This window comes from Choristoneura fumiferana, chromosome 18 (genome assembly GCF_025370935.1).
Source record: "Choristoneura fumiferana chromosome 18, NRCan_CFum_1, whole genome shotgun sequence".
Taxonomy (NCBI): domain Eukaryota; kingdom Metazoa; phylum Arthropoda; class Insecta; order Lepidoptera; family Tortricidae; genus Choristoneura; species Choristoneura fumiferana.
Window position 1 is genome coordinate 20,065,286 of NC_133489.1, and position 27,540 is coordinate 20,092,825.

Below are 27,540 nucleotides of genomic sequence, written 5' to 3' on the forward strand. Positions count from 1 at the left end.
AAATTATTTTAGTTCATTAATATATGGACCTCCGCAAAGTAACGCCTGATTCAATAAGTTATGCCTAGGGACCACAGATTACAGGGGTAATCTAAGGGGTTATAGGGACCGACGAAGGAAGAGCGTCGAAGTTGAGAAACTTCATGGCGCTATGCATCAGGATGTTGGAGTTTCTATATTTACTCACTAGATGGCGCTAGGAGTCGCTACATACTAAATAAACACGACGACTTGATTTCTTGCAACAAATATTTTCTTCAACTTTTGTCTTTAAAATTTAAAAGGTTAACTGCTGCTTGGTTCAGTCTGAATAAAATTGAATGTTCCCTAGTTCCCTACCAGTTCTCTAGTGAGTCCATAAAAAATATAAATACCTATTTAATTTAGATATAACGCTAGCACACCTGATCGAGAACAATTTTCGGTATCAGATCCGAGCAATCTATTGATTGCTTCACAATAACCGTGCAGCCAAGAGGCACTGACTTACCTAAAACCGATCATGATAAAATAAAATGGCTTTTGCGAAACATTTTTACTTATGGAACAGATCGTTCTCTGCCAAACCCGAAATTAAAACTAAAACTCTCAGTAATTTACTAAATTCGGCGTTACTTCATACGGAGGTGATGATTGTATTAAACAACGTGTCGTCGGTGTTGAGGTTGTAAACCTTTGTAGATTTATATTGGCCGCTTACACTTTAACTATGGTTTGAAGATGTCTAGTTTAGCTGTCTTTCGATATGTGTCTTAGTTCGTATTGTTATGGAAATATAATGTTTTAATTAATAAATAATCGTCTTCTTCATCATCTTTAACATGGTAGCAGAGCGTGTAGTGTAAAAGAAGTGAAAAACAAGTAAGTCGTAAATATGAGTAATAATATCGTAATACCAATTTTTGACGGAACGGATTATGCCAATTGGAAAATTCGGCTATTGAAATTTCTTGAATTTAAGAAATGTAAGGAAGTAGCTATTAGAATAAAAACTGAAAAAGAAGATGCTACTAAGTGGGATGAGATGGATATTCAAGCTACAAATTATATATACAGTGCGATTACCAACCAACAGTTGGAATACATTAGCGAGCTAGAGTCAGCATACAAAATTATATTAAAATTCGACGAAATGTATTTAAAGCAATCTACAGCATTGCAAATTGTATGCAGAAACAATTTAGAAAATATAAAACTAACGAAATATTCCGATGTTAACATTTTCTTCGACGAATTCGAACGATCTGTCAACGATTTGAAAAAGGCCGGCGCCATGATGTCGGAAAGTGAAAAATTAAATTATATGTTAAAGGCGTTGCCCGGAAATTACAGTTATATTGGTGATTTAATAGATGTTTTGCCAGAAAAAGATAGAACCGTAGAATATTTAAAAAGTAAAATAAGAATGAAGAAAATCCAAAGTGTAGACGAAGAAATGCCGGGTACCTCGAACGCTTTTAAAGTAGAATCTGAGAACAAACAAACATGTTTTACCTGCGGAAAAGTTGGGCATATACAAAGAGACTGTTGGCACGGACACCGAGGTCGTGGTCGTGGACATTATGCTCGAAGTCGTGGTCGAGGACGTGGTCACTACAATTTCGGACCCAACAGAGGCAGAGGAAATTACTATAATACAGAATACTATATAAAAGAGCTTTCACACATGCGTTGTGAACAATTCGACGATTAATAAAGATACTCCTCTAAGCCAGGACAAATAAATTGGCTTTTAGACAGTGGATGTACAGACCACATAATAAATACCGACGAATACTTTGATAAATATGTAACATTGAAAGAACCAATAAATGTCAAGGTTGGTGATGGAAGAATATTGAAAGCGACAAAGGTTGGAAGCATTAAAACTTATTTTCCTGTTTATGAAAACAGAAACAAAGTGATAATAGATAATGTATTTTACGTAAAAGAAATGAAAGCTAACTTATTAAGCTATTCGAAGATAACAGATAATCACACAATTGTTTCGACGGATATTTAACGAAGATATATAACAAGAATAGAGAATTGATTGCAATTGCGAAGAAAGATGAGAGACTCTACAAAATAACCAGTTTTGTCTGTAAGGAAATAGGCGTAAATACAGCAACTTGTAATATGACATTGAAAGAAAAGCTGCACGAACATTTGGTCATATAAATTTCAATTATCTTGACATGATGTGTAAAAATCAAATATTAGATGGATTACCTAAACAAATAGAAACGGATTATATGAAGTGTGCTATATGCGTCGAAAATAAAATGCACAATTTGCCATTTAGCAATAATAGAACAAAGGCAGAAGATATATTAGATATTGTACACACGGATGTTAACGGACCACATAGAGCTACAGGATATCGAGGAGAAAAATATTTCTTGACATTCATAGATGATTATAGCAAGATAGCTAGAGTGTATTGTATTCAATCAAAGGAACAAGTGTATGAATGCTTCGAAGAATATGTCAATCAAATGCAAAATATTACAGGTAAAATGATCAAAGAACTAAGATGTGATAATGGGAAAGAATACATAAATAGCAGAATATTTAATTTCGCAAGAGCAAAAGGAATAATGATTAAGCCTTGCCCAGCATACGTACATGAGTTAAATGGCACAGCAGAAAGATATAATAGATTATTAATGGATATGGCACGATGCCTCTTAGCTGAAGCAAAGGTTGATAGACGTTATTGGCCAGAAGCTATTAAGACCGCTGCTTATTTAAAAAACCGTATAATGACAAATACCCCAGAAAGAAAGACGCCATTTGAATTATTTTTTCATGAAAAACCAACTGCAAAATATTTGAGAATGTACGGTAGTAAAGTTTATGTAAGAGTACCTGAAGAAAAAAGAGTATCAAAATGGGACAAAAAAGCGGAGATGGGAATTTTACTAGGATATACAGATGTTGGATACAGAGTACTAATCAACAATAGAGTTGTCATTGCAAGACACGTGGATATAATTGAGGAAGATGTTAAGCTTATTGCATTTGATGATAATGAAGAAGATAATAATATAGATGAAGACAAATGGGAAGATTCCCTAGATAGAATTGAAACAGAAGACATGGTACCTTATGATAACGTCAGTAAAGAGATCGTGAATAATGAAAAGAGAACCTCAAAGAGACAAATTAAAGCACCACACCGTTTTGATGAAGAATTTGGCTACTATTGTATAACTGCTAATTATTGTGATGCGATGATTCCAGATACTTTTCAGGAGGCGACTACGTGTGACGAGGCTGATGAATGGAAAGAGGCTATGGACCGAGAGATGAATAGCCTAGTAAAAAACGATACTTGGACCTTAGTAAATGCACCACAGGAAAAAGAGGTACTAGATGTAAAATGGGTTTACAAAAAGAAGTCCGCTGATCTTTATAAAGCCAGGTTAGTGGTTAGAGGGTTTCAACAAACCACTAATATTGATGATACGTATTCACCTGTTGCTAGGATGCATACTTTAAAATTACTGCTATCGTATTGCTGCCAATTTAATTTACATGTACATCAAATGGATGTAGAGACTGCTTTTCTAAACGGTAAAGTTTTATCAGAAGTGTATGTCAAACAGCCTCTTGGTTATGAAGACGGTACTGACAAAGTATATAAACTGTATAAATCTCTTTATGGTTTAAAAGAAAGCCCGCGAGCTTGGTACGAATGTTTTAATGATTTTGTAACAACTATTGGGTTTCAAAGGAGCCGATATGACTATTGTCTTTATGTCAAAACAGATGATAACTATACTGTATATATTTTAGTATATGTCGATGATTTATTGATAGCTTGCAAAAATGAGCACACGGTTGCTATAATTAAAAATAAATTAAGTAACCATTTTAGAATGAAGGACTTGGGAAAGGTTAGGAACTACATAGGTATTGATGTAGAGTATGACTATGCAAAAGCTAATATTTTGACCTTAAGCCAGGAAAAATACATAGAGTCGTTAGCCAAAAAATATGAAATTGAGAATTCTAAATTGTTTAAAACCCCTATGGAGATTAATGCCAAACTTGAGAAATGTGTATTACTAAATGATGATATTAAATACAGAAACTTGATTGGAGCTTTGTTATACATTAGTTCTGGCACTCGACCAGACATTGCCTTTTGTGTCAATTACTTGAGCAGATTTCAGAACTGCTATGGTGAAATTCATTTCAAATATGCATTGCGTGTTTTAAAATATTTGTACTTGACTAAAAATCTCAAGCTCACATATTATCAGAATTTAAAAGCTACTATAATGGATTGTTACGTAGATGCCGATTGGGCCGGAGATATCGTAGACCGTAAGTCTACTACTGGTTTTGTAATTCGATTATTTGGTAATGCTGTGTACTGGAAATCAAAGAAACAAATGACTGTGACAAAATCTTCCACTTTTGCTGAATACATAGCGTTGTCAGAAGCTGTAACTGAAATAAGCTTACTACGCAGTATACTTCATGATGTTTTTATAACGCTTCATGCTCCTGTAAACATTTATGAAGATAATTCAGGTGCTGTAGCTATTGCTAAGTATGGTAATTTCACAAAGAATTCGAAGCACATTGAAGTGCATTATCATTATGTTCACGAGAATGTTAAGAATGGAACTATTGATATCGTTAAAGTTGATTCAGAAGATAACGTTGCAGATATTTTTACCAAAGCGTTAGGAAACATTAAATTCTTTAAATTCAGGCAATTGTTAAATATAACTTGATTTGATATTGCCATACTTGCAATGTTTAACAATGTTAATTAGTGTTGCCATATTAAAATATAAATCTAAGGAGGCGTGTTGAGGTTGTAAACCTTTGTAGATTTATATTGGCCGCTTACACTTTAACTATGGTTTGAAGATGTCTAGTTTAGCTGTCTTTCGATATGTGTCTTAGTTCGTATTGTTATGGAAATATAATGTTTTAATTAATAAATAATCGTCTTCTTCATCATCTTTAACAGTCGGGTCGCGGAGTAAGTTACTTACTAAGTAGCAAAGTAAGTTGAACTGAAACTTTGCTCACCCGGTGGCCTTAAACAAGCAAGTTGCCTTTTCCAATTTTTCCTATGCATACATATCTCAGGTTGCTTATTTCTACTATGCTACTTTAAGGAGCAGCACTAGCGACATCTATGTTTCGTCGACAGACGTCACACTCTTTCGGAACTCACCGCTCACCCAGACAAGAGATGTCATGGATGAAAAGTAACATATTTGGAGTTGAAATAAAAAATACAAAAATACTCAAAAAAAACAATCATACTTTAAGGAAATAAATTTAGCGACAGACAATAATTTCATATTAAGATTGGTTTTTTGGAATCTTTTTGTATTTTTTATTTCAATTCCAAATTTTTACTTTTACGGTCATCCCGTAAAACCTAAATTGAAAATACAAACTGAAATATAGATGCACAGAAAAAACAGAAAAATAAGACCATCACTGGGAATCGAACCCAGGTCCTCGGTAATCCGTACCGCGTGCTATACCGCTACACCACTGATGGTCAACGGTACCGACACGAATTTCACGCACGCATTCTATGCACGTCATATCTCAGCTTGTTTGTTTCTTACTTACCACTCACTCACTTGACCATCAGTGGTGTAGCGGTATAGCACGCGGTACGGATTACCGAGGACCTGGGTTCGATTCCCAGTGATGGTCTTATTTTTCTGTTTTTTCTGTGCATCTATATTTCAGTTTGTATTTTCAATAATTTCATACTCGTATATCTTTTGGTCGCGCAATCTTTATGTCCCCAGTCAGTTGCCTATTGAAGTTGCAACAACTTAATGTACGTTTGTTTGATTTTCAGGGTCAGTCTCTCAGAAGTTGAGTAATTCTAGAGAAATTTTATTGAACAGCTCTCCGGGTCTCGACCGCAAGTTTACACTGCTAACATTTAACTTTGTATTTCCTTAATCATAATTTTGCAAGAGGTGTACTTTCGTTGTCATAGTGAGGCATTGGGACATTCTTTGTACAGTCAGCAGCAGAAGTGGATGAGCGGTTGTGGTGCTCAAAATTATCTAAACGCCCTTATTATCTTTGCAGTAGAGTCGTGTGTGGATCATGTAGACCATCGTAACCGCTCATCCACTTCTGCTGCTGATTGTACAAAGAATTTCCCAATGCCTCGTTATCATGTTGGGACCCACTTAAGGTCGAATATCTGTCATTTTTTATAACAATTCAAAGGATTTTTTGACGAAATTGGTCCCAAATTGAAGCTCGTGAGTCGTGACCGTACCTACAAGCTTTGCTTATTTTAAGGCTAGGTTCATTTGTGTGAATTGTCTTGTGATATATCCTAAAGCGCTCGGTTGTTTTATGCAATAAACGCTGCGTTAAACGCAATGCGGTTGACGCGGGTATGTATTATAAGACCGACAAATCATAATACAGTTGAAATGTCGACGCATAACACATCAAAATTCAGAATACCGAATGTACAAAATACCGACAACCGATACACCGAAGGTCGAAATATCTATTTTTAAATCACCGAAAGTACAAAATCCCAAAAAGGGGGTATGTATTATAATACCGAAAAATCATATTACCTACAGTCGAAATATCGACACTTAACAAATCGAAATTCAGAATACCGAAAGTACAAAATACCGAAAGTAAAAAAAAGTTTGATATGTGCGAGCGAGCGAAGCGAGCGAGCAAGACGGTTCGGGGCAAAAGCGACTTGGATAGGTTAGGTTCAGAAGGCTAAGGCGGGAGCGAAGCGGAGCGTAGCTCCCGCCTTAGCCTTCGATGTTAGTTTTTTTTTTTATAGCAGCCCGGATAATATTGCTTCACAAACGATCTTTGCTGTTGAATCTTATCCAACCTACTTTCTTAGTGGCAGTTAAGTATCTTGCCTGCTATAAAAAAAAAACCTAACATCGAAGGCTAAGGCGGGAACTACGCTCCGCTTCGTTCCCGCCTTAGCCTTCTGAACCTAACCTATCCGAGTCGCTTCTGCTCCAAATCGTCTTGCTCGCTCGCACAAATCTTTTCCTGCTATATTTGTTTCGTCTTTGGTATAGCGGCAGCTTCGGTATTTTGATTTTCGATATATTGATTGTCGATTATTTTACTTGTAGTGATTATGACTGTTCGGCATTATGAGTTTTCGACCTTTCGAGTGTAGGTATTTTGATCTTCGGGATTGTAGTCTTCGGGTTTTAGGCTGCCGGTCAAATGTACTTTCGGGATTTCAAACTTTCGGTCATATATCCATTCGACGTTTTAATATTCGGCCTTCCGTCCATAGGTCTTGTGAAATTCGGTCTTTCGTTTATCGGTATTATAATACATACCCGGTTGACGCACATCTAATCTAACCAATCATAATCCACGCAATCTAATGAGGGCTATCGCGTATGAATTCGCCACTAGAGGCGCTAGTGTAGCGTGAGGTCTCCGAAATGTCAAATCCCATAGTTTTTGGGTGAGCTACGCGGGTTTATTTATAATTAGAATAATTTTGTGAATATTTTGCAATATCTGAAACTAATTATGGCAAATATGCGTTCCGAGGCAATGAATGTCTGTGTTTTGAGACAGTTTTGTATTTCGGAAACCTTTGTCCTCCCTTTTTTCCGAACAAAACGGGGACTATGCAACACTGTGGCATGCTCGATATTTTATGGTACGGTTTTAAGGTGTATTAAATATGCTTTTAATCTAAACTTTGTTTTCACGCCCGTAATAACAGACTTTGAAAGCCATACTTAAAAACCTCACGCAACAGTGCGCCATCTAGTGAGACAAAAAACGATAGCCCCCATTATCAAACATGCGTTTGCCGCTGCGCTCACCGCGTAAGACAATGTTTGGTAATTAGATTGTACGAGTATGATGCAAATTGATGTGCGTCAAACGCAGCGTTTAATGCAGCGTTTTTTGCATAAAACAACCGAGCGCTTTAATACTAACAGGTGAAAGTGAATAAAAAAATACTAAGTAAAACAGTTTAAGGTAAATTGATACTATGGTAACAAAAGTGTCGCCGTCGGATTTTACATCGCACGCCGTTTCGTAAGCACAGAGCAAGCGGACCTTGGAACAACGGACTTATTGCGGCATTCATAAAAAAAGTTTGTATTGCATGTCGCAACGAACTACCAAGAATTATTTAGGTGCTGTATGGTAAAGGCGAAGATTTGTTAAGTGATTACTACTTTTATTAAAATATTTCAGGTAACGTTAGTAGGTAGGCAAGAGGAGCGGTCGATCTAAGCGCCAGATGGCAAGGGACGCTATTAGGTTTAAAAAAAATAATTATCAACTGGATGGCAAACGAGCAAGTGGGTCTCCTGATGGTAATAGATCACCACCGCCCATAAACATCTGCAACACCAGGGGTATTGCAGATGCGTTGCCAACCTAGAGGCCTAAGATGGGATACCTCAAGTGCCAGTAATTTCACCGGCTGTCTTACTCTCCACACCGAAACATAACAGTGCAAGTACTGCTGTTTCACGGCAGGATTAGCGAGCAAGATGGTGGTAGCAATCCGGGCGGACCTTGCACAAGGTCCTACAATTTTTTTTTTTTTTTTTTTTTTATTTTTATTTTGTGCTGGAAACTTTTTGAGAGGCGGAAGTGGACCTTGATCAAGGACTACAGCTGGCGCTATGCTTAAATAAATAAATAAATATCACGGGACGATTCACACCAATTGACCTAGTCCCAAAGTAAGCTTAGCAATGCTTGTGTTATGGGTACTAAGCAACGGATAAATATAATTATATAGATAGATACATACTTAAATACATATTAAACACCCAAGACCCGAGAACAAACATTCGTATTTTTCATACAAATATCTGCCCCGACACGGGAATCGAACCCGGGACCTCAAGCTTCGTAGTCAGGTTCTCTAACCACTAGGCCATCTGGTCGTAAAGCTTACGTATTTAGATCATTTGGAGCACCACAACTGCGCTCATCTCTGATTCTGACTGTACTAATGTACTGTTTAGCAGATATACAGTTTCCCATAGTACCGACTATAGTTGAATAGTCCCTTGCGCTGTTTCCCATGCTGCACGGGTATTTGCATAATTGAAGTGTGTTAATTGATTTTTTCGTTTGCCTTGCAACATGTAATTTTCTCTTTTTGTACAAAACTAGTTTAAAGGGGAATTTCCTGGAGTAACACTAAATGAAATACTGAAAAGATGATTCAGAAAATATGCTTGTACAGCCGAGTTCACAAAATTGTAAGCAAAAATTTTATCCAAAATATCTGAACACGCTGCTAGAAGAGGTTTTAAGGTGGAACGATTTCCATACTAATGTATTAACACAATCATGTGCGCTTGAAAGAATAATTTGAAATTAAAATCACATCTGTTGACTTTTATTTTGTTCTTTATTTGAGGCATTTTTTATTTACCTAAAGAAAGCTTTTGATTAATAGCTTAATCTAGATGATTATTTTAGTTATTTTTTGTCAATATGTGAGGGGACGGCGACAGTATCGTACGCCAACGGCTCGGTTAGTAGTGTGTGTTTCAGCTACGTTGTCAACTCGCTGACAATTCGATGCTAAGCGACGTTGCCAGATTTCTTTTGATTTGTCTGATCAAAATCACATAATTACCATTTTGAAGCTCGTTTAACTTTTTTTTAAATATTTTTGCTGGCCATAGGTACAAAGTCCGTCAGTCAAAAGACTGAAGTGCAACGAACAAATGTATTGCCAATTCTTTGGGTTTCCGACAGAAATTAGGAAGAAAATCACATAACATTAACGTATTAACAAATAAGTACGGAAAATTGCATTAACGGATTATAAATTAGTAGTGATAAAATCAGATAAAGGCTGCATGGCTTGTGGCTTTTTCCTTGTGGCCTTTTTTAAAATAAAAATAAAAAAACATCAAGTCAAATGTCAAATTCGTCAAGTCATAATTTTTTGTTCGTTTGTTGTCATAGGTTGTCATGACATTGTAAACTAATGAAGTATTTTTTTCCTAAATTAAATTATATTAATTTGTCCTCGAAACTGGCGGGATTATCATTATCAATAATCTATAATGTGAATGCAGTTATATTTTCAAGTATTGAACTGAATTATAATTCACATTGGAAACTATGAAGCCACGAACTTTGCGAAAAAAATACATAAAGCATCAATACTCTGGTCTCGAAAAAGACGCATTATAAGGAAATTAAAAAGTAAGTACAGTAGAGGCTGAGTACAACATACAACTTCCACCACCCCCGTGGGTAGCGTAGGAATCGGCTGAGGGATAATATCAAAAGATGGGCAGCAGCGTTTTCCAAGCAACCCACATCATATACTTACTACGCTCGCCAACCCGCTTATCAAACGTGGCGAGTATTGGCAAAACGGGAAAATATGGGGGAGGCCTAAAGTCTCAGTTTCCATGACCGTAGGTGTTTAGGACAGATTTTTTTACTGTTTTTTTTTCCAAGTCCCCAGCCCTTGGTAGCGGACTAACTTTTGAGCCTTATATCTCGGTAATTTTGGAGTTCAGAGAAAGTTCATTTGACAAAATATGCTTCTTCAAAATATGTTTTATTTTCATAATAAAATATTTAATTACAGAGTGAAAAACACTGTCATAACATACATTGTCGGCTAATAAGCTGTGTACGAGACTGGCACAAGACTGGAAAAGTGGCGTGAAAATGCAAGAGGCACTCAGCAGTGGTTGTATGTGGGCTAATTTAATTGACTGATGTAAATAAATAAATAAAAACTGACTTAGTGATGGACTTTTTTATTTGTTGTTCAGTAGAGCCTTCGATTACTACCCAACCAATTAAATATCATGAAGAAACGTACACACACCTGCTATATAATTAATGGTGTGTGCTATATTTCAATTCCCACTGGGCCTGCGTTGAAAATAACGCCCAAGCCCTCATTGTGAGAGGAGGCCTCTATATGTAGGTATGTATAATGTATAGGGATAATGATTATGACTAATTTTCTCATAGTATGTAAAGTGTATTGTAAATAAAAAATAAAAAAACAATCGTTGAGTTACGGTCAAGGAAACTGAGTCACGTACCTATGTGCTACTAATGTCATGTTGACATCCCATACACTTGCCAAAGAAATCACAGCGCAATTGAATATGAAAAGGTTCCACTTGGGTTCCACTCTGGTACGTGATTCGGTTTCCTTGACTTTGTAAAGGCGAACTTATCCCTCGAAGGGATCTCTACCAAGCAACCCTTGAGTGGATGTGAGGAATTATAAGTCTCATAGTACTTACTGTAGTTGTGCTGTGCATATTCAGATTTACCTAAAATTTTAAAAAAAAATGTTTGTGCCTAAATTAGGTCTTATAATTTTTTAGCTACACATTTCAAAAAATATTAACATCATTAACTGAGAACAATAAAAAAAAAACAAAAAAAAGTTAAACCTTACAACAGGTTTAAGGTTTCCTAAGCTGAGGATAGAGTAAACTCAAGCCTTATGCAACTGGGCCAATCTGCTCTTTGATCATGAGAGCGAAATTAACAAAGACTTCTGTTTACAACAAATTACAAGCATGTGTGCGAAAATATCTCAGTCGAAACTGCAGCGATCAAGTGAAAGTATTTTCTAAATTAAAATACATCTGAAACTTGGTACGATATATCACAAATTTCACGCTATTGGCGGTATGTACATTATTTTATAAAAATATCCACGATTTCATTCCTAAAAAAAAAAAAAATACGTGGAATTTGCACACTAACGTCATCTACTGGCACTGTAGTGCCTAGCTGACCGTGACAAACGACCTAAGCAAACACTTCTACTCTAGAACAATACTGGCTGTAACCCTTTCTATTTGATTTGTTGTTATCATTGTTTGTTCTCAATATAAAATTTTACCTCAACACACGCTTCTACGCCGTTAAAAAAAGAGTCGTGTTCAGATATTTTAGATTCAAATTTTGCTCACAAGTTTATGAACCCCACTGTACTTAAGTGTTACTTAGTTTACGTTGCTCATAATAAATAATTTAACTCATCTAATTTATCATGCAATTAACAAGTCATTATTTGAAATTAAATAAATAATTACAAGTATTTTTTTTATAAATAATAAAGTATTTTTCCACATTTTTTTATCCTCCTCTTCTTTTCTCATTTTCATTAAATTTCCGGTGACTTTTGTGATGAAAAAAAAAAACGATGACAGTGGGGTTATTACAGTCGAGTTCATAAACTTCTGAGCAATCATTTGATATGAAGTGACATGAAATATGTGAAGTGTACACGCACGACTGTATTGTTAACGGCTTAGAAGCGTGTTCAGATATTTTTGAACAAATTTTCGCTCAGAAGTTTACGAACTTGACTGTACATAACCCAACGCTATGGTAACAAAATCAGCCTTTGCTTACATAATTAATAATTTTATGATTTAGGTATAGGTGGCCGTATGGTAGGAGCCGCAAAGTGATAAAACAGAACTTGTAACATTATGAAATACCTACTTATGTTTATCTTTCCATCATGGTTCTATTATACATAGTCACTATTAGAAAAGGAAAACAGCGCAGCGCAGCTTTTCGGATTAAAATGATTTTAAGTTCCTATTGCAAGGCCGGCAACGCACCCGCAGTCCTAATAATGCTGTAGATGTCCATGGGCGGCGGTGATTACTTACCATCAGGTGACCCGCCTGCTCGTTTGCCAGCTGTTTGATAAAAAAAGTATTCATACCTTATATTGTTTTAAAAGAATTTTGTTAAAGATATGATAGACTTGCTCTAAAGTAAAAATCGTAATTAAACGTTGGACGACCGACCGGATGGCCAAGCAGTGGTTAGAGAATCTGACTACGAAGCTTGAGGTCCCGGGTTCGAATCCCGGCCGGGGCAGATATTTGTATGAATAATACGAATGTTTGTTCTCGGGTCTTGGATGTTTAATTTGTATGTATTTATTTATAATATAAGTATGTTTATCCGTTGCCTGTGTCCATAGTACAAGCTTTGCTTAGTTTGGGACTTGGTAAATTGTTGTCAAGTATTCCATGATATTTATTTATTTATAAATAATAACTAATATTTTGATAGAATTGTTTGCCTGTCAGCCAGTATCCATAGTAAGTTCTTAAACAAATTGACACACTTAACATCTTACTCTTAAAATTTTGCGAGATGAGAATCGAAAGTAAGGCCACTGACGTAACGTGGCCTGGATGGCTGGGTGTGGGTCACTCGGCTGACCTCAATAAAACTTTTATACAGCGAGACGTACTATTACTATACTGCATGATTGTAGGGATGCAGGCGATGCAGCACAAGCTCGAATAGAGGAGCACTTCGGGCACCGCGAAGGGTTCCTAATATGCTGCAAATGCTCGTATTTGATAAGTTTGTTAGGCTAGGTAATAGTACATTGTGTCTTAAGGGCGGTAAATAAGGAATTACGAACGAGAGTCTATTAGAAGCCCGAACTCGAAGACTGAGGGCTTTAATGAGTCGATGTTCGTAATTCTAGTACCGCCCGTGCGACATACAATGTTTTTCATCACATTTGCAAGTAAAATTTTATATTTGTAAAAGAAAATTTAAGAAAATTTTTTTAGGTGGTAGGACCTTGTGCAAGGTCCGCCCGGATTGCTACCACCATCTTGCTCGCTAATCCTGCCGTGAAGCAGCAGTGCTTGCACTGTTGTGTTTCGGCGTGGAGAGTAAGACAGCCGGTGAAATTACTGGCACTTGAGGTATCCCATCTTAGGCCTCTAGGTTGGCAACGCATCTGCAATCCCCCTGGTGTTGCAGGTGTCTATGGGCGGTGGTGATCTCTTATCATCAGGAGACCCACTTGCTCGTTTGCCATCCAGTTAAATAAAAAAAAAAAAAAAATATATAATTCTTCCAAATATTGGCGATACCTTAGGCTGTGCTCTTGGCAGCGTCGCCTTCTACCTCCCTCGGCATGCGCCGCAACGTGCGTGTGCATGTGGTCCATGTAGTCCTGCAGCAGCGCGCGCAGCGCCATCAGTACGACACTGACTCATTTACCGACCACGGGCTTCATGGCAAGAAAATTTGTACGCGCAATGACTCATTTACCGACCACGGGTTTTATGACAAGCACATTAAGGTCGAGTGTTTTATTTGGGGGGTTGCAACTAAGGTAGCCTGCATGTTACGACACTGTTTACGAGCAAGTGTGATGAAAACTTATTAAATACGAGTATTAGGTAGGTATAAGGTTCTAGAGTAATATTAGGTCGTTGTTTAACTCGTAGATACTTGTAAAAGCTTATGTCGTGTGACAATTTTCCTTTTATAACTTCGTTATTTTTTGTTTTTAGTGCTGCCGTGTGTTGGCCACATTATCCAAAAATAATCAGTCAGACGATCAGGTAGCCGAGTGAATGGTTAGAGGCTCCTACAAGCTTTAAGGTCTCAGGTTCGATTTGGTCGGGCTCGGGGCAGACATTATTTATTATGTACGTATGAAAAATAAGGTTTTTCGAGTCTATGGTGGGTGTTTATTGTGTATTTGAGTATGTAATCTGTTTTAGTCGGTAAGTTTATAAATTGCTTGGTACCCATAATTCAAGCTAGCTACTTTACCTAGTTACTTTGGGACTATACTCCGTTTAATTTAAGTTTTGAACTAACGGTCAAATTGTAACACACGTTTCTCGGTATTTCGAATACAAATGGACTAAAAATACCAACATGTACATTTATTAGTGGTATTTATTAGGGTTGTAACGGAGGCCTTCTTAGCGGTGGCGGAGGCGGATGCGGAGGCGACAGGTTTCGCCTCCGCGGATGCGGAGGTTAACGGAAGCGGATGCGAAGGTGAAAGAGGATGTGGAAGAAATAGTAGTTTATGGTTTATTCAACTCAAAAATCTCTAAAAAATTAAAAAAAAAAAACTGCCAAATCTCACTTTTTTCGGCTTTATCATGTGACTTAAATAAACAATTACTTTGTACAAAATGGGTTAGAAAATCGTTCCCCCGAAATCGTTATTTCCTAGTAGCCAAATTTCCATTCGCGTTTTTCCTCAATGTGCTTTTTTACTGAAGCTTATTTTTACAGTAGCGTTTTTTCCCAATCATAATCGACACAGAAATCGACACTGTATCTGTGTCGACTCTGCCCCGACCAACGCTACTTTGAAAATAAGCTTCAGTAAAAAAGCATATTATGAATAAACGCGAATGGAAATTTTGCTACTAGGACATAACGATTTTGGGGAATTGATCTAACAAGTCATCGTCAAACGAGAAATAATAAACTTCCGTTGTAAACTCCGCAAAAAAATACGGAGGCAGAGGCGAAGTAACGGCGGCGGAGGCGCAGTTCCGTTACAACCCTAGTATTTATTATGTGGTTATTATAGAACTTAACACAATTTTAAATAGTTTCGTTGTTTATTTAAAAACGTGTGCAAATTTTGCCGTTAAGTTTCAAATCTTAAAATAAATGTTTATTTATTCATTTAGTTAGGATAGCTGAGAAAGTGACACTTTTTAAAATATTTCACCAACGGACCCCTGAATCAGAAAATTGGTTTTCGGGCATCTGCACTATTTTTGATTATTAAATAGGTACTTGTTTTGTGGCATTAAGGCCAAAATGCACAATGAAATATGAGAAGTGGTGTAAGTGGCATTTGGAAGTCGTGGGCAGGGCAGGGCTGCCCCAAGGTCCGAATGAGTGAAAGCAACCTCTCGTGGTGAAGGTTACGTCGAGACTCGAGAGGCCATGCTTATGGATAATCCATACTAATAGTACTCGTAAATGCGAAAGTGTGTGTGTTTGTATGTTTGTCCGTCTTTCACGTCGCAACGGAGCGACGGGCCAGAGACAGGACTTACTTTTTATCCCGAAAAGTGCAAGTTGATATGGAGAATGAGACAAGTGTGAATTGTAGGTAAAGTCGAGAGCACATAAAGCTTTTCGCTTGTGGTACAGTCACCAGCATTAATATCTGCCGCAGCGGACCGTGCAAAAATATTTGACTCGTCCTTCTGGCCCTAGAAATAGAGTCGTATCAGATATTTATGCACGCTTGTTGTGTCAGATATTGGTGTTGGTGACTGTACCTGTCTACCACCCTAAAGTTGATAGCAGCAGCTGCCCCTCCCCGCCTCCCCCCCCCTTGGTGACGCCCTTCTGTATGAGAAACAAACACGCACGCATTTAAAAAGTTTCGTATTAAAAATAGTGGTATTTGGTAGGAGACCGTATGAGCCAATGTGTTCTTGAATGACATTCACATATGGACAAGGTGGACTAGTGACCTATAAAAGTAAAGGTTGCAAGAGTCCAATGGATACGAGTGGCTGCGCGCGGTACCTAGCGTCCCGGCCTGGCGTCCCGGTCGCCCCCCCCCCCCCCTTAAACCGGCACTGCGAGTGACGGTCAACGTTCTATAGGGGTGGCATGTGTGTGTGTGATGGTTCTAAAAGAAGATAAGCATTTTTCGCAAGGCCGGTAGCATATTATGGACCCGTTTCTTGACATAGGTAGGTATGCAATACATTTTTAACCATGTTTTTCGTTCGTTCTTTCTTTTACTACAATCTATTGGCTCTGTGCACGACATCAGCGCCACCTAGCGTCCGCAACTTAGGTGGCTCCTCGGAACAATAACTAGTTATTGTTCGTTCCCGAGGGTGGCTCTGATGCTCTGACGTTTTGAAATTTCATCGCGACATTGTGACAAAAATGAAACCTATAACGTATTAATTTATAATACAAAATTACTGTGATACCGTGATTTGGGAGGACAAAAGGTTGTGAATTCATTTTTGGTCATTAAAATTAAATGAGGTAAGTAAAATTTATTCAAAAAGTGTGTTTTTTTATTTTCGTTATGTCAGGGTTTGTTTACTTTATGTTTAGTTGTACTTTTACTGTAAAACGAAAGATAAAGCTATCTTATTGATTTCTTTGAATAATAGTAAAATTATATAATTGTTCTTATATCGCTAGTAATAAATTACATATCGTTTTCAGATCAAAATTAGTTTTATTTTGAAGACCGGTTTTGTGAGTATTACTCAATATAAAATTTCAACTAAACCGTTTCATAAGGAACACTGTTGCTGGACATGTCCGAGATGTAGAGGAATTAAGAACAAAACAGGGACAGTGTTCCATAATTCAAGCTCGCATCATAACACAAACACCTATTACTAAAATTAGGTAGTTAAAGTCTATACAAATTGCTTTGTTAATGACAGATTCATATGAGTATGACAGATGACAGAGCCAAAACTATTTCTACTTTTGGCCACCATGAGCGCTGTGGTAGATTTCATTACCCCCACCTAGTACTTCGCACCCTCCCAATAGCTACATATAAATTCTAAGTAAAAAAAATAAACTCCAACAAATTCAAAGTTTTTAAAACATTGATCACAGGAGAACTTATTAAAACGCGTTGATGTCTTTCTTAATACAACCTAGCAAGGTCAAATCTAATTTATGAAATCAATTTAAGTATAGTGTAAGGACGTAGTAGGGGTAATTTTTTTCTCGTATAACCCGTGCGAGTTATCTTTAGATAGGTCTTTTGAAATCAGGGGGTTGTGAAGACGATTTTCAGTGATCATTCAGTGATCTGTTTGGGAAATATCCAACTTTAAAGTGCAATTTTTCACTAAAATTGACAATGGTTTGAAAAAATTAATGACATTAGTAAATATATCAAATTTAGTAAAACTATAACGGCTAAGTTTGCTTGAGAATTATTAGTATAAGAGCAAAATAGCAGCCTAACTTACAAAATACCTACACCTACCTACCTTAAAAAATTCATACAAAATACAAATTCTTAATAATTATTCTTAAAAAAAAATTACTTGATTTGAACCCTGTCCTTGGCGTGTCCGACACGCTTAACTGAGTCACACATGCAATCTGCCGGCCTTCAACACAGGACATGAGATGAAATAAATGCTGACACAAGTACTCGGGTATAATTGCAACGTAACGTAGGCAGTATTGGCCAGGTTCAGAATCAAGGTAGTTATTTATGTGTAGTAATTGGTACAGTCGAGGACGAAACACGTCAGAGCCTCTTTACAGCCAAACTCGCGATGTTTTTTTGCTGATTTATTGAATTTGAACATATGTTTGGACTTTGGAGCGATAACGTTCCGCTCTGGTACGAGGTTCGGTTTCTTCGACGGTACAGTACTTTAAGTGCAAATATATCGATACGGCTAAAGTTACAAAAATATGTATACACAACCTTAATGTTAAATGCATAAAGTCGTGTAAGTATACATATTTTTGTAACTTTGATAGAGACGATATCTTTGCACTTGACTGTACTCCAGAATTAAAAGTTGCTGGTCGTTATAGCTCTTTGTCAACTTCGCATATTAGTTAAGCGGTTTTTGTAACTACCCCAGGGCCGGCGCTGCTTAGTATAAAGAGACCGCCACTTGCTCTACCCCAGGGCCGGTGCTGCTTAGTATAAAACGATCGCCACTTGCTCTACCCCAGGGCCGGCGCTACTTAATGAAAACTATAAATAAAATAGGTACAAATATTCTTTAATAGAGTTTACCTGCGGCTTCGCACGCGTAAACTAGCCGATCTGATACAATTAAATTTCCGGGATTTTATAAAATTCCCCTGGGAATTCTCAAAATTTATATCGTGGTCTTAATTGAGTTTATGTTAAGAACAACTGTCCAAAATTGCAACTCTAAGCCGGCGGTACAGCTGTCTACATACTAAATTTCATACAAATCCGTCCAGCCGTTTTAGCGTGAAGGAGTAACAAACACACACACACACACACACCAACTTTCGCATTTATAATATTAGTAGGATTGCACACAACAAATCAGTACAATAACCACGTTAAGTGGAGACCCAAATATGGCACAGGCTTGCTTGCTCGTTCGACCTTTAGGTCATTAAACACCGAATGGATCTACTATTTATTCGCTAATGTCTAAGGCAAACAAAACACAGTACCTACCTATACCTGTACCAGTAAGTAATCTACGGACGAAGCGCCAAAATAAGTGACCCACCTGAACATCTTTCACGTCTTTATTAACACGTCTTGAACATGTAATAATAAACTTAATTAATTTAAACTTTTAAGTTATGTCGTTTATAAATAAATAAATAAATATCACGGGACAATTCACACCAATTGACCTAGTCCCAAAGTAAGCTTAGCAAAGCTTATGTTATGGGTACTAAGCAACGGATAAATATAATTATATAGATATAGATACATACTTAAATACATATTAAACACCCAAGACCCGAGAACAAACATTCGTATTTTTCATACAAATATCTGCCCCGACACGGGAATCGAACCCAGGACCTCAAGCTTCGTAGTCAGGTTCTCTAACCACTAGGCCATCTGGTCGTCTAACGTTTGATTTATTAATTGCTTTAAGGGGGTAGCAGACCTGAGTATTTGATATTACACACCCTAATCCCATTCCCACGCGTTCCTGAGAAAACGGGTCTTAATAACAGACAGACGGGCGACAACAGTGACATATAAGGGTTCCGTTTCTTCTTTTCGCAGTACGCTTACGTGTGTAGGGACTGCGTGTACGAAATTGATGATGTTCCTTGATAACTTACTGGAATTATACTGCGCTAATGTTAACCCTTAAAGTGGGTCAGAATTTATTTAATAGATGTCTACATGTTAATTGCCAGATGAGTAGCCTTGGGAAGTAACTGTCGAATGCTACCAGTTTAGGAAGGTCACAGGTAAGGTCAACGACTGTCTTGTACTAATTAAGTAACTTAAGATTTGTTGTTGGAACCTCTTTGATGTATGTATTTCATTCATTTGTCATTTGTTTTACGATTTGGCGGCAAATTGAAAATTGTCTGTGTCACGTCAACATGAATTTAACGCGAGAAAATTTTCGTGCAATGATTTTTTACGACTTTCGATGTCATTTAAGTCAACAAGAAAGCTATGATAGACTTCGATTGGCCTTTCATGATGAAGCCCCATCTCGTGCGACCATTTACAACTGGTTTAATGAGTTTAAACGTGGTCGCACTGATCTCACCGATGATCTGCGTGAGGGACGGCCTTCTACGGCGACGACTGAAAATAACATCAGTGTTGTGCGGTGTATGATAGAGACTGATAAAAGAGTGGCGTATCAGCAGATTTGGACAAGCTTAGGCATCGGTATGAGTCAAGTGCATAAAATCCTCCATAAACATTTAGCGGTGAGGAAGCTTTGTGCGAGGTGGATACCTTATAATTTGACCGAGGCCCAAAAACTCCGTCGGGTTGATTGGTGCCGTCAAATGATTCAAAGATTTAACGGAGGTGACTCAAATGCTGTTTTCGACATACTTACGGGTGACGAAAGCTGGGTTTACTGTTATAATCCAGAAACCAAGAGACAGTCTGCTCAATGGGTGTTTCCTTTCGAGGAGTTGCCAACTAAAGTAAAGAGAGGTCGAAGCGTGGGAAAAAAGATGGTGGCCTCGTTCTTCGGAAGGACAGGTCACTATGCGACAATTGTTTTAGAGGATCAAAAAACAGTTACTGCAGAGTGGTACACTAACAATTGTTTGCCACTTGTATTGTAAAAGTTCGGGAGAAACGACCTCGAAGTAGGATCCTTCTTCACCACGACAACGCCTCGTCGCACACCGCCAGGCGAACGACCGACTATTTAGTGACGTCACACGTGGAATTACTGTGTCACCCGCCGTATAGCCCCGACCTCGCACCTTGCGATTTTTATTTATTCCCGAAAATAAAAGAAAAACTTCGAGGAAAACTTTTTATGAACACCGAGGAAGCAGTGGGTGCGTTTCAAAAGGCCGTCGAAGAGACCCCTAAGGACGAGTGGGCTAAGTGCTTTTCTCAGTGGTTCCATCGGATGCAGCGGTGTATTGATGTGAATGGACACTTGCTAGTTTGCTCAGTTTTTGATTTTCTAAGAACTTTCAGTTTGACCCTCGTATTACTTATTTTTTTCCTATGACCACGGAACCCTTTTTGACTTATATCTTGTCTCCAATACTTTCAGATAATCTAACTCAGGGTTTCCAAAACTTAATTTTTAAAATTTATTGTTTTATTTCACACTTTTTTGATATTTCTGTGAAAATGGTAGTTTAAAACGATTATATTATTATATACCTATTATTTAGAATGGGATAATTATTAGCTTTCATTTATGATACCCTACTCGATAGGTTTTTGGCGATCCATGGCAATTCGGAATAGTTAATGTAACCCCCCTAGGGGGGCGTGCATTTTGATCTAACTGATGGACCAACTAGAAGACGGATGCAACAAACGCAATGCACTTTACAATCAGACTGGAACGTATTGCAAGTATGATTTGTTATGCTGTGCGCCACTGATTCCATGGTAGAGTACTTAAATAGATTAAACAGAACACATCCTAGTAATAGTAACCCATCTAACAATTATAAATATTATAGACTAGCTGTGCCAACAACTCCGTCCGCGTACAATTCGTTTAACGCTATCCTGCGGGAACTATGCAATTTTCTTGGATAAAAACTACCTTTCTTCTCCGAGACTCAAACTATCTGTATACCGAATGTCATCTAAATCGATTCAGCGGTTTAGACGTGATGAGGTAACAATAAAACAAACAGACAGACTTACAAAATTTCGCATTTATAATATTGCGATGTAAAAATCTGGATTCTCTACCGCTTAATCTAATTTTTATCCAGAGACATGAAATTCTGCATGACTGTTCTGTTATGCGCGTAAATAAAACCGTGATGTTTAGAAATCATTAGAATTCCGTAAAATCCCCGAATTTAAACCGATATTGTGTAATTCCTGCGGGCAGCAGCGACAACCGAATTCTACACAGTCGGAAGTGCTGTTAAAAGCTAGCATGTATTAGGTACGAAGGTATATTTTGAAAAATAGCAGGATAATATTATTGCGTATCTTGTGCGATGATTGATGGTAATAAAGTCAAGTAATCAGTAGTCAACTCCGACGCATCATTCAGCAGGTAGGTATATAGGTACTTGATCATAATCATATAGTCATTACCATTATGGGCGATCTAAGGCAGCAAGTTAATTCTGAGAATATTGAGATAATGCATTACAAGTTGTGAGTTTATCTTAATTTTTACAAACGTTTATTTTGTTTCACCTGTCCCGATGTTTGTCATCAAATTTAGCAAATTAAATTTGATCCATTTCCCGGTTACTGATTGGGCTGCAATTTTGCATACTTTTGTAAATTGCGTGACAATACAATATTTTAGCAGTGACATCTTGCTAGTCCGGCCAGGATCGCCTCCGCAGGACGGAACTCTTCAACGGTTAATGGCATCGACTTGAAATTTGGTATGTAAATGTAGCTTGAGTAACAATGCAAGTACAGTCAACAAAAATTAAAGTCAGCAAAAAATCTTGTATTTATTAAAAAATACATTTTTTACCAAAAACTTTTTCTTTTACAAGCTTGCAATGTTCGTTTGTTCGGGTAAAACCGCATGCAAGTCGAATCACACATGTTCTAGTGATCTAGTTGAGTCCAAATAAGGTACTGATATGTAGGTTGGGTTATTTCAATATGTATCTATCTATTTAACACAGTATGTTTAGCAGTATAATACAGGCTTAAAAACGTAGTTACACCTTTGACGGAGTGCTCTTTGAAGATAAATTAATATATACTTATATGGAAATTATTAAAATTATTAAAAAAATATTAAAAAAATGGAATAAGTATACTTATAGGGAGGGGTATGCGTCAAACTGACCCCACCACACCACATGCTGAAATATTCTGTATACACGTTGGTGAAGTTGTTACAAGTTTAGCGAGTCGCACATATCTGCCCCATTGGAGCATACAATAGCAGACACAAAATTAATACATGTTTAATTTCAATGTCAAATAAATAAGTAAACACCTCACACGGCTAGAAGAATTGAAGATTTGTCCATGGTTATTTTTGTATTTTTCTGGCGTAACAGTGTCAAAGTTCAAGACCGCTTAGTGTTGTGTAGTTGTCTGAGTGTATGTATAGTCAGTTCAGATGTGAGGATGGGACAGTCAACTACAAAAATAATAATTGTAAAAAAATTATCTGCCTAATTCAGTGCAAAATTTCAGATGGTCAATTTTACTTACAAACGACAAACGACTGCAAGTCAAAATAAGATCTAGTTAAAATTTGGTGCTGTTCTACAAATAGAGTGTACCTACAAAATGGCATCTCAATACTAATATTACACCTATAGACAATTTTATTACCTATCCCAAAATTTTAATAACAATTCACATCTCACACGTCCTACCCCTACCGCGCTAGAAGTAGAGTCGTATCAGATATTTTATGCACGCCTTTTCCTGTCAGATATTTGTGCTGATGATATACCTTAAGTTTATGAATTTACGACTACAGTCAGAGGTCACTTATTGTTGTTATGCATAATGATCACCAGTTTAACTACGCTAGAGCGTCATCGTATTGTTTGTTGATTAATTATTTATTTTAGTTTTTGTTCGCAAAAATCATTAGTAAAGTTTTTCGTTGCTCAACTTTTGTCAACGTACAGTCAGTGCCCTAACATAAGTATCCACTCTTCTATACAACTAGTATGAAAAAGTGGATAAGTACATAAGTTAGGGAACCAATCGTACATTCCCACAATGTGTTTGAAATTTTGAATTTTGAAATTTGAATCGTATATTCAAACACATTGTGGGAATGTAAGATCGGTTCCCTAACTTATGTACTTATATATAAGAATACTATTTCAAAATACAAAGTACCTACTGTTATTAAGTGTAAACGTGGGATGTGACGATTAGTAAGCAGTCCTAAGGCGTGATAAGACAGGCTCTAACACAGATATGGATAGACCTAGGATAGGATCTAGGATAGATAGGTGTATCTATATCTGTGGGCTCCACTGTACCTGTTTTCTGTATCGCTTACTACTTCTGGTGTACAAAAAAAGTCATTGTATTGTAATATATTGTACTTTTGTGTGGCATATAGCGATAACAAATATATTTTTTTGGTAATATCGGTTTCTTTATTTTACCTACTTCATTAAAAAAAACGTTACATTGTGTGTGTATCAAGCATCATCATTGCAATGATTATTATCTACGTTAAATTTATAATTCAGTATAATAGTATGATACGCACCTTAATTTCTACCATGCAATCCAAATCAGACACAGACCAGAATAATTTGTACTATTTTGCTGTAGATCGTCATTTTCGTAACAGAAAACAATTTAAAAACTCCACAACACCAACTTATCACAACAACAAAAACAGACTTTAAATTCGGCGCCGAAGAAATTCGATTTTCGAAACAGTTTTGCCGCGCTCGGTGCGTTCGGATTCGCTGTTCGTGATCAAATGCACGCGCCGTTTTGTTGTGGCCGCGCGGTTTACGTAAAACCTTGATTTTAATTCGAAGTAAGCACTCAGTATAATTTTTAGCACTGCATTTCATTGAGAAGAATAAAAACTAAAATAAGGTACCTAATTAAAAGCTAAGTCTTTTGATTGGTTTGACACGTTTATTTGCAATGCCTAATTCAAAGTGCATTAATATTACGTAAAGCATCTAAGCGTGAAATTGTAGGGATTAAAAACTACTTATGATGCACAGTCAGTCCACAGAAGGTGACCATTTTTGCACCTTATCACATTCACACTTTGTCTCTTTCTGTCTTCTAAAAAGCGTACATTCCACCCTCTGACACTCTTTTATAGGGTTCCGTAGCCAAAATAGCAAAAACGGAACCCTTATAGTTTCGCCATGTCTGTCTGTCTGTCCGTCCGTCCGCGGCTTTGCTCAGAGACTATCAATGCTAGAAAGCTGTAATTTTTCACGGATATATATGAAAACTATGCCGACAAAATGGTTTAGTAATATTTTATTTAGGGTACCTCCCATAGACGTAAAGTGGGGGTGTTTTTTTTTCTGATCCAACCCTATAGTGTAGGGTATCGTTGGATAGGTCTTTTAGAACCATTAGGGGGTTGCTAAGACGATTTTTTCAGTGATTTGTGTGCGAAATATTCAACTTTAAAGTTTTTATTTTTATTCGACTGGATGGCAAACGAGCAAGTGGATCTCCTGATGGTAAGAGATCACCACCGCCCATAAACATCTGCAACGCCAAAACTGCAAATTTTCATGAAAATCGAGCGTCCCCCCCCCCTCTAAAATCTAAACCGGTGGGTGGAAAAAATGGTAGTAAGTATATCAAACTTTCAAGGAAAACTATAACGGCTAAGTTTGCTTGAGAATCATTAGTAGTTTAAAAGTAAATAGCAGCCTAAGGTATAAAATTTACCTAAACTTGGAAGATTCCGTATAAAATACGGAATCATTAGAAAAATATTACCTAAGTAATTTTTTCGTAATGGCTACGGACCCCTATTTTGGGCGTGTCCGACACGCTCTTGGCCGGTTTTTATATCTGGCCAGAGTGGCCAGTATCTTTTAGACCATCTTACTGCCAACTAAGGCCATAGGTGTAGGATGTGCTATGTTCATTAGTGAGTTACTTAGATAGTTACTTGGGCAATTTATAGCGATATATAATTAGCTTCTCTGTTTGAATCCATCACAAAGGCACCAGAAGACAGTTGACGAAATTTTCACACCTTTTAATAGCTATTTATTTTCTTAAGAAAACAACGTTTCATAACCAAATACGCAATGCCATTTCGGTAAACCACTGAGTTATTTTAAGGCACGCTTAATTTTGAAGCAGTTGCTGTACCTAGGGTAAACTCGCATTATTTGGTGATACGCATAATTCGGTGATACATGGTTTGAAGCACGATACCGAGTAAAGCTAGTGAATTAAGGCCTTTTAAATGCGACCTTACTACAAAGCATTAAGTTAGAATTCCCGTTTGCATTCTTGTGGGTCAAATTGAGAGAGTGAGATAGTAAATATTAACAAATTTCTCGCGCGGGACCTCATTACGGCGCCGCGTGGACATGTAGAAACTGGTTCTCCGTTTATAATTAGTTTTTAAATACTAAAAGTGCCTGGATTGTATAAAAAGTGGACAGTGTACTTAAAAAATTATTTTTAGTATATCAGTTATTATTTTTAACAAAACTTGTATAGTTTTTCACAGTACGTTGTGAAAGCCGGTCAAAAAGTTATCATTTTCAAAAATTTGACGCCGCAACGGTATCACCAAATTAAACAAGATAGTTAAAGATACGAGTGAAATTTAATTATAACGCGTGTATTTTAATTATTTATTGCATGTATTGTGTTGAATAATTCATAATTAATAAAGTTGCAGTTCATAAGCAACGTTAGTATATTATTTGGGGGTCTTTATCACCAAATTACATGAGTTATTTTTTTTTTAACTTTCATTGTAATTTTTTAATTTTTAAGATAATGGATGACGAGAAATAAAAAAGAAAAAAAACCGCGAGTATAATGAATCTAAAAAATTAAAATCAGCCTTTGAAACGTATTGGAGTCAAACATGATATTATACATAATGTATAAAGCATCGGCGGATAATTTTTTCTGTTAAAAGTTTTTATTTTATATTTTTTTCCCATCCTTAGGGTAGGTTTTTTTCCAAATTTATATGGGACCAACTTCAAGGTTCAACTTCAACCCTTTCCAATAAAACAATAATTATCAAAATCGAACTACTCTGTAAAAAGTTATACGTGGTCATACATTACAATCAGTGAGTGAACAACATCAACCCCTGTTTTTTACCTTACGGTTGGAATTTTTCTTCCAAATTTTTATGGGCCAAGTTTGGAGTATACCTTTTCCAATAAAAAAAGAATTATCAAAATGGAACTAGTCTGTAAAAAGTTAAGCGTGGTCATACATTAAAAAAAAATCGAGTCAACTTGAGAACCTCCTCCGTTTTTTTTTCGTCGGTTTGAAAATGGCGCAGATTGGAGTTTCATCACTCACGTCTTAAATCGAGTTTAGCTCGACATGTTTCAGGCTAATCCGTAGCCCTTCCTCTCAGGAGCGTTTTTAACGTCATTTAGGTTGGAACTGTCAAATGTAGGGTAGCACACAACACTTCGCTCTACAAAGGTACGTTCACACTATGAGTGAGTCGCACGGTAGTTAAATGTTCAAAATTAATAGTTTTCATTGTTTATTACAAAAAATATACCCACGTGCAATTTAATTTAATGCTAATAATATTGTTTTCCAAATATATTTTAAATAAAACTTCATTATACCTAATTAGGTGATAAAAAAAAATTAAAACTTGTGTAATTTGGTTATAGTCTAATTAGAGTAGTACGTATCACCGACTTAAGGTGATTGTCACCAAATTAGCGGTGTTCGGGCAGTTGAAGAAATGTGGATTATGAACAGTATTATTTTATTTAATTAAGATTTAAAGGCATGATTATGCCAATAAAAGGACTGTCTGCAGTTCCTATTAAAAAAACAAAAAAAAAAAAAAAAAAAAAAAAAAAAAAAATTAAAGACATTGTTGATAATAACATGGATTTATCAAAATTCGATTTTATCACCAAATTAGATGAGAT

At 36.7% G+C, this 27,540-nt stretch overlaps 1 protein-coding gene and 1 long non-coding RNA gene across 3 annotated transcripts in view; one reads left to right on the forward strand and one right to left on the reverse strand.

The window, feature by feature from the left end:
- LOC141437902 (uncharacterized) overlaps positions 1-24,375 on the reverse strand; it is a 28,349-nt gene extending 3,974 nt beyond the window's left edge. For both annotated transcript variants that reach the window (XM_074101478.1, XM_074101477.1), the window contains exon 1: positions 24,162-24,375. In XM_074101478.1, coding sequence (XP_073957579.1) covers positions 24,162-24,176 — 15 coding nt within the window. In that variant the 5' untranslated portion in view covers positions 24,177-24,375. The remainder of the gene's footprint in view (positions 1-24,161) is intronic.
- LOC141437827 (uncharacterized) lies at positions 9,889-10,963 on the forward strand. Its single transcript, XR_012452428.1, has 2 exons — positions 9,889-10,197; positions 10,592-10,963. It is a non-coding gene; the product is annotated as an uncharacterized lncRNA (long non-coding RNA).
- Positions 24,376-27,540: the final 3,165 nt, after the last annotated feature.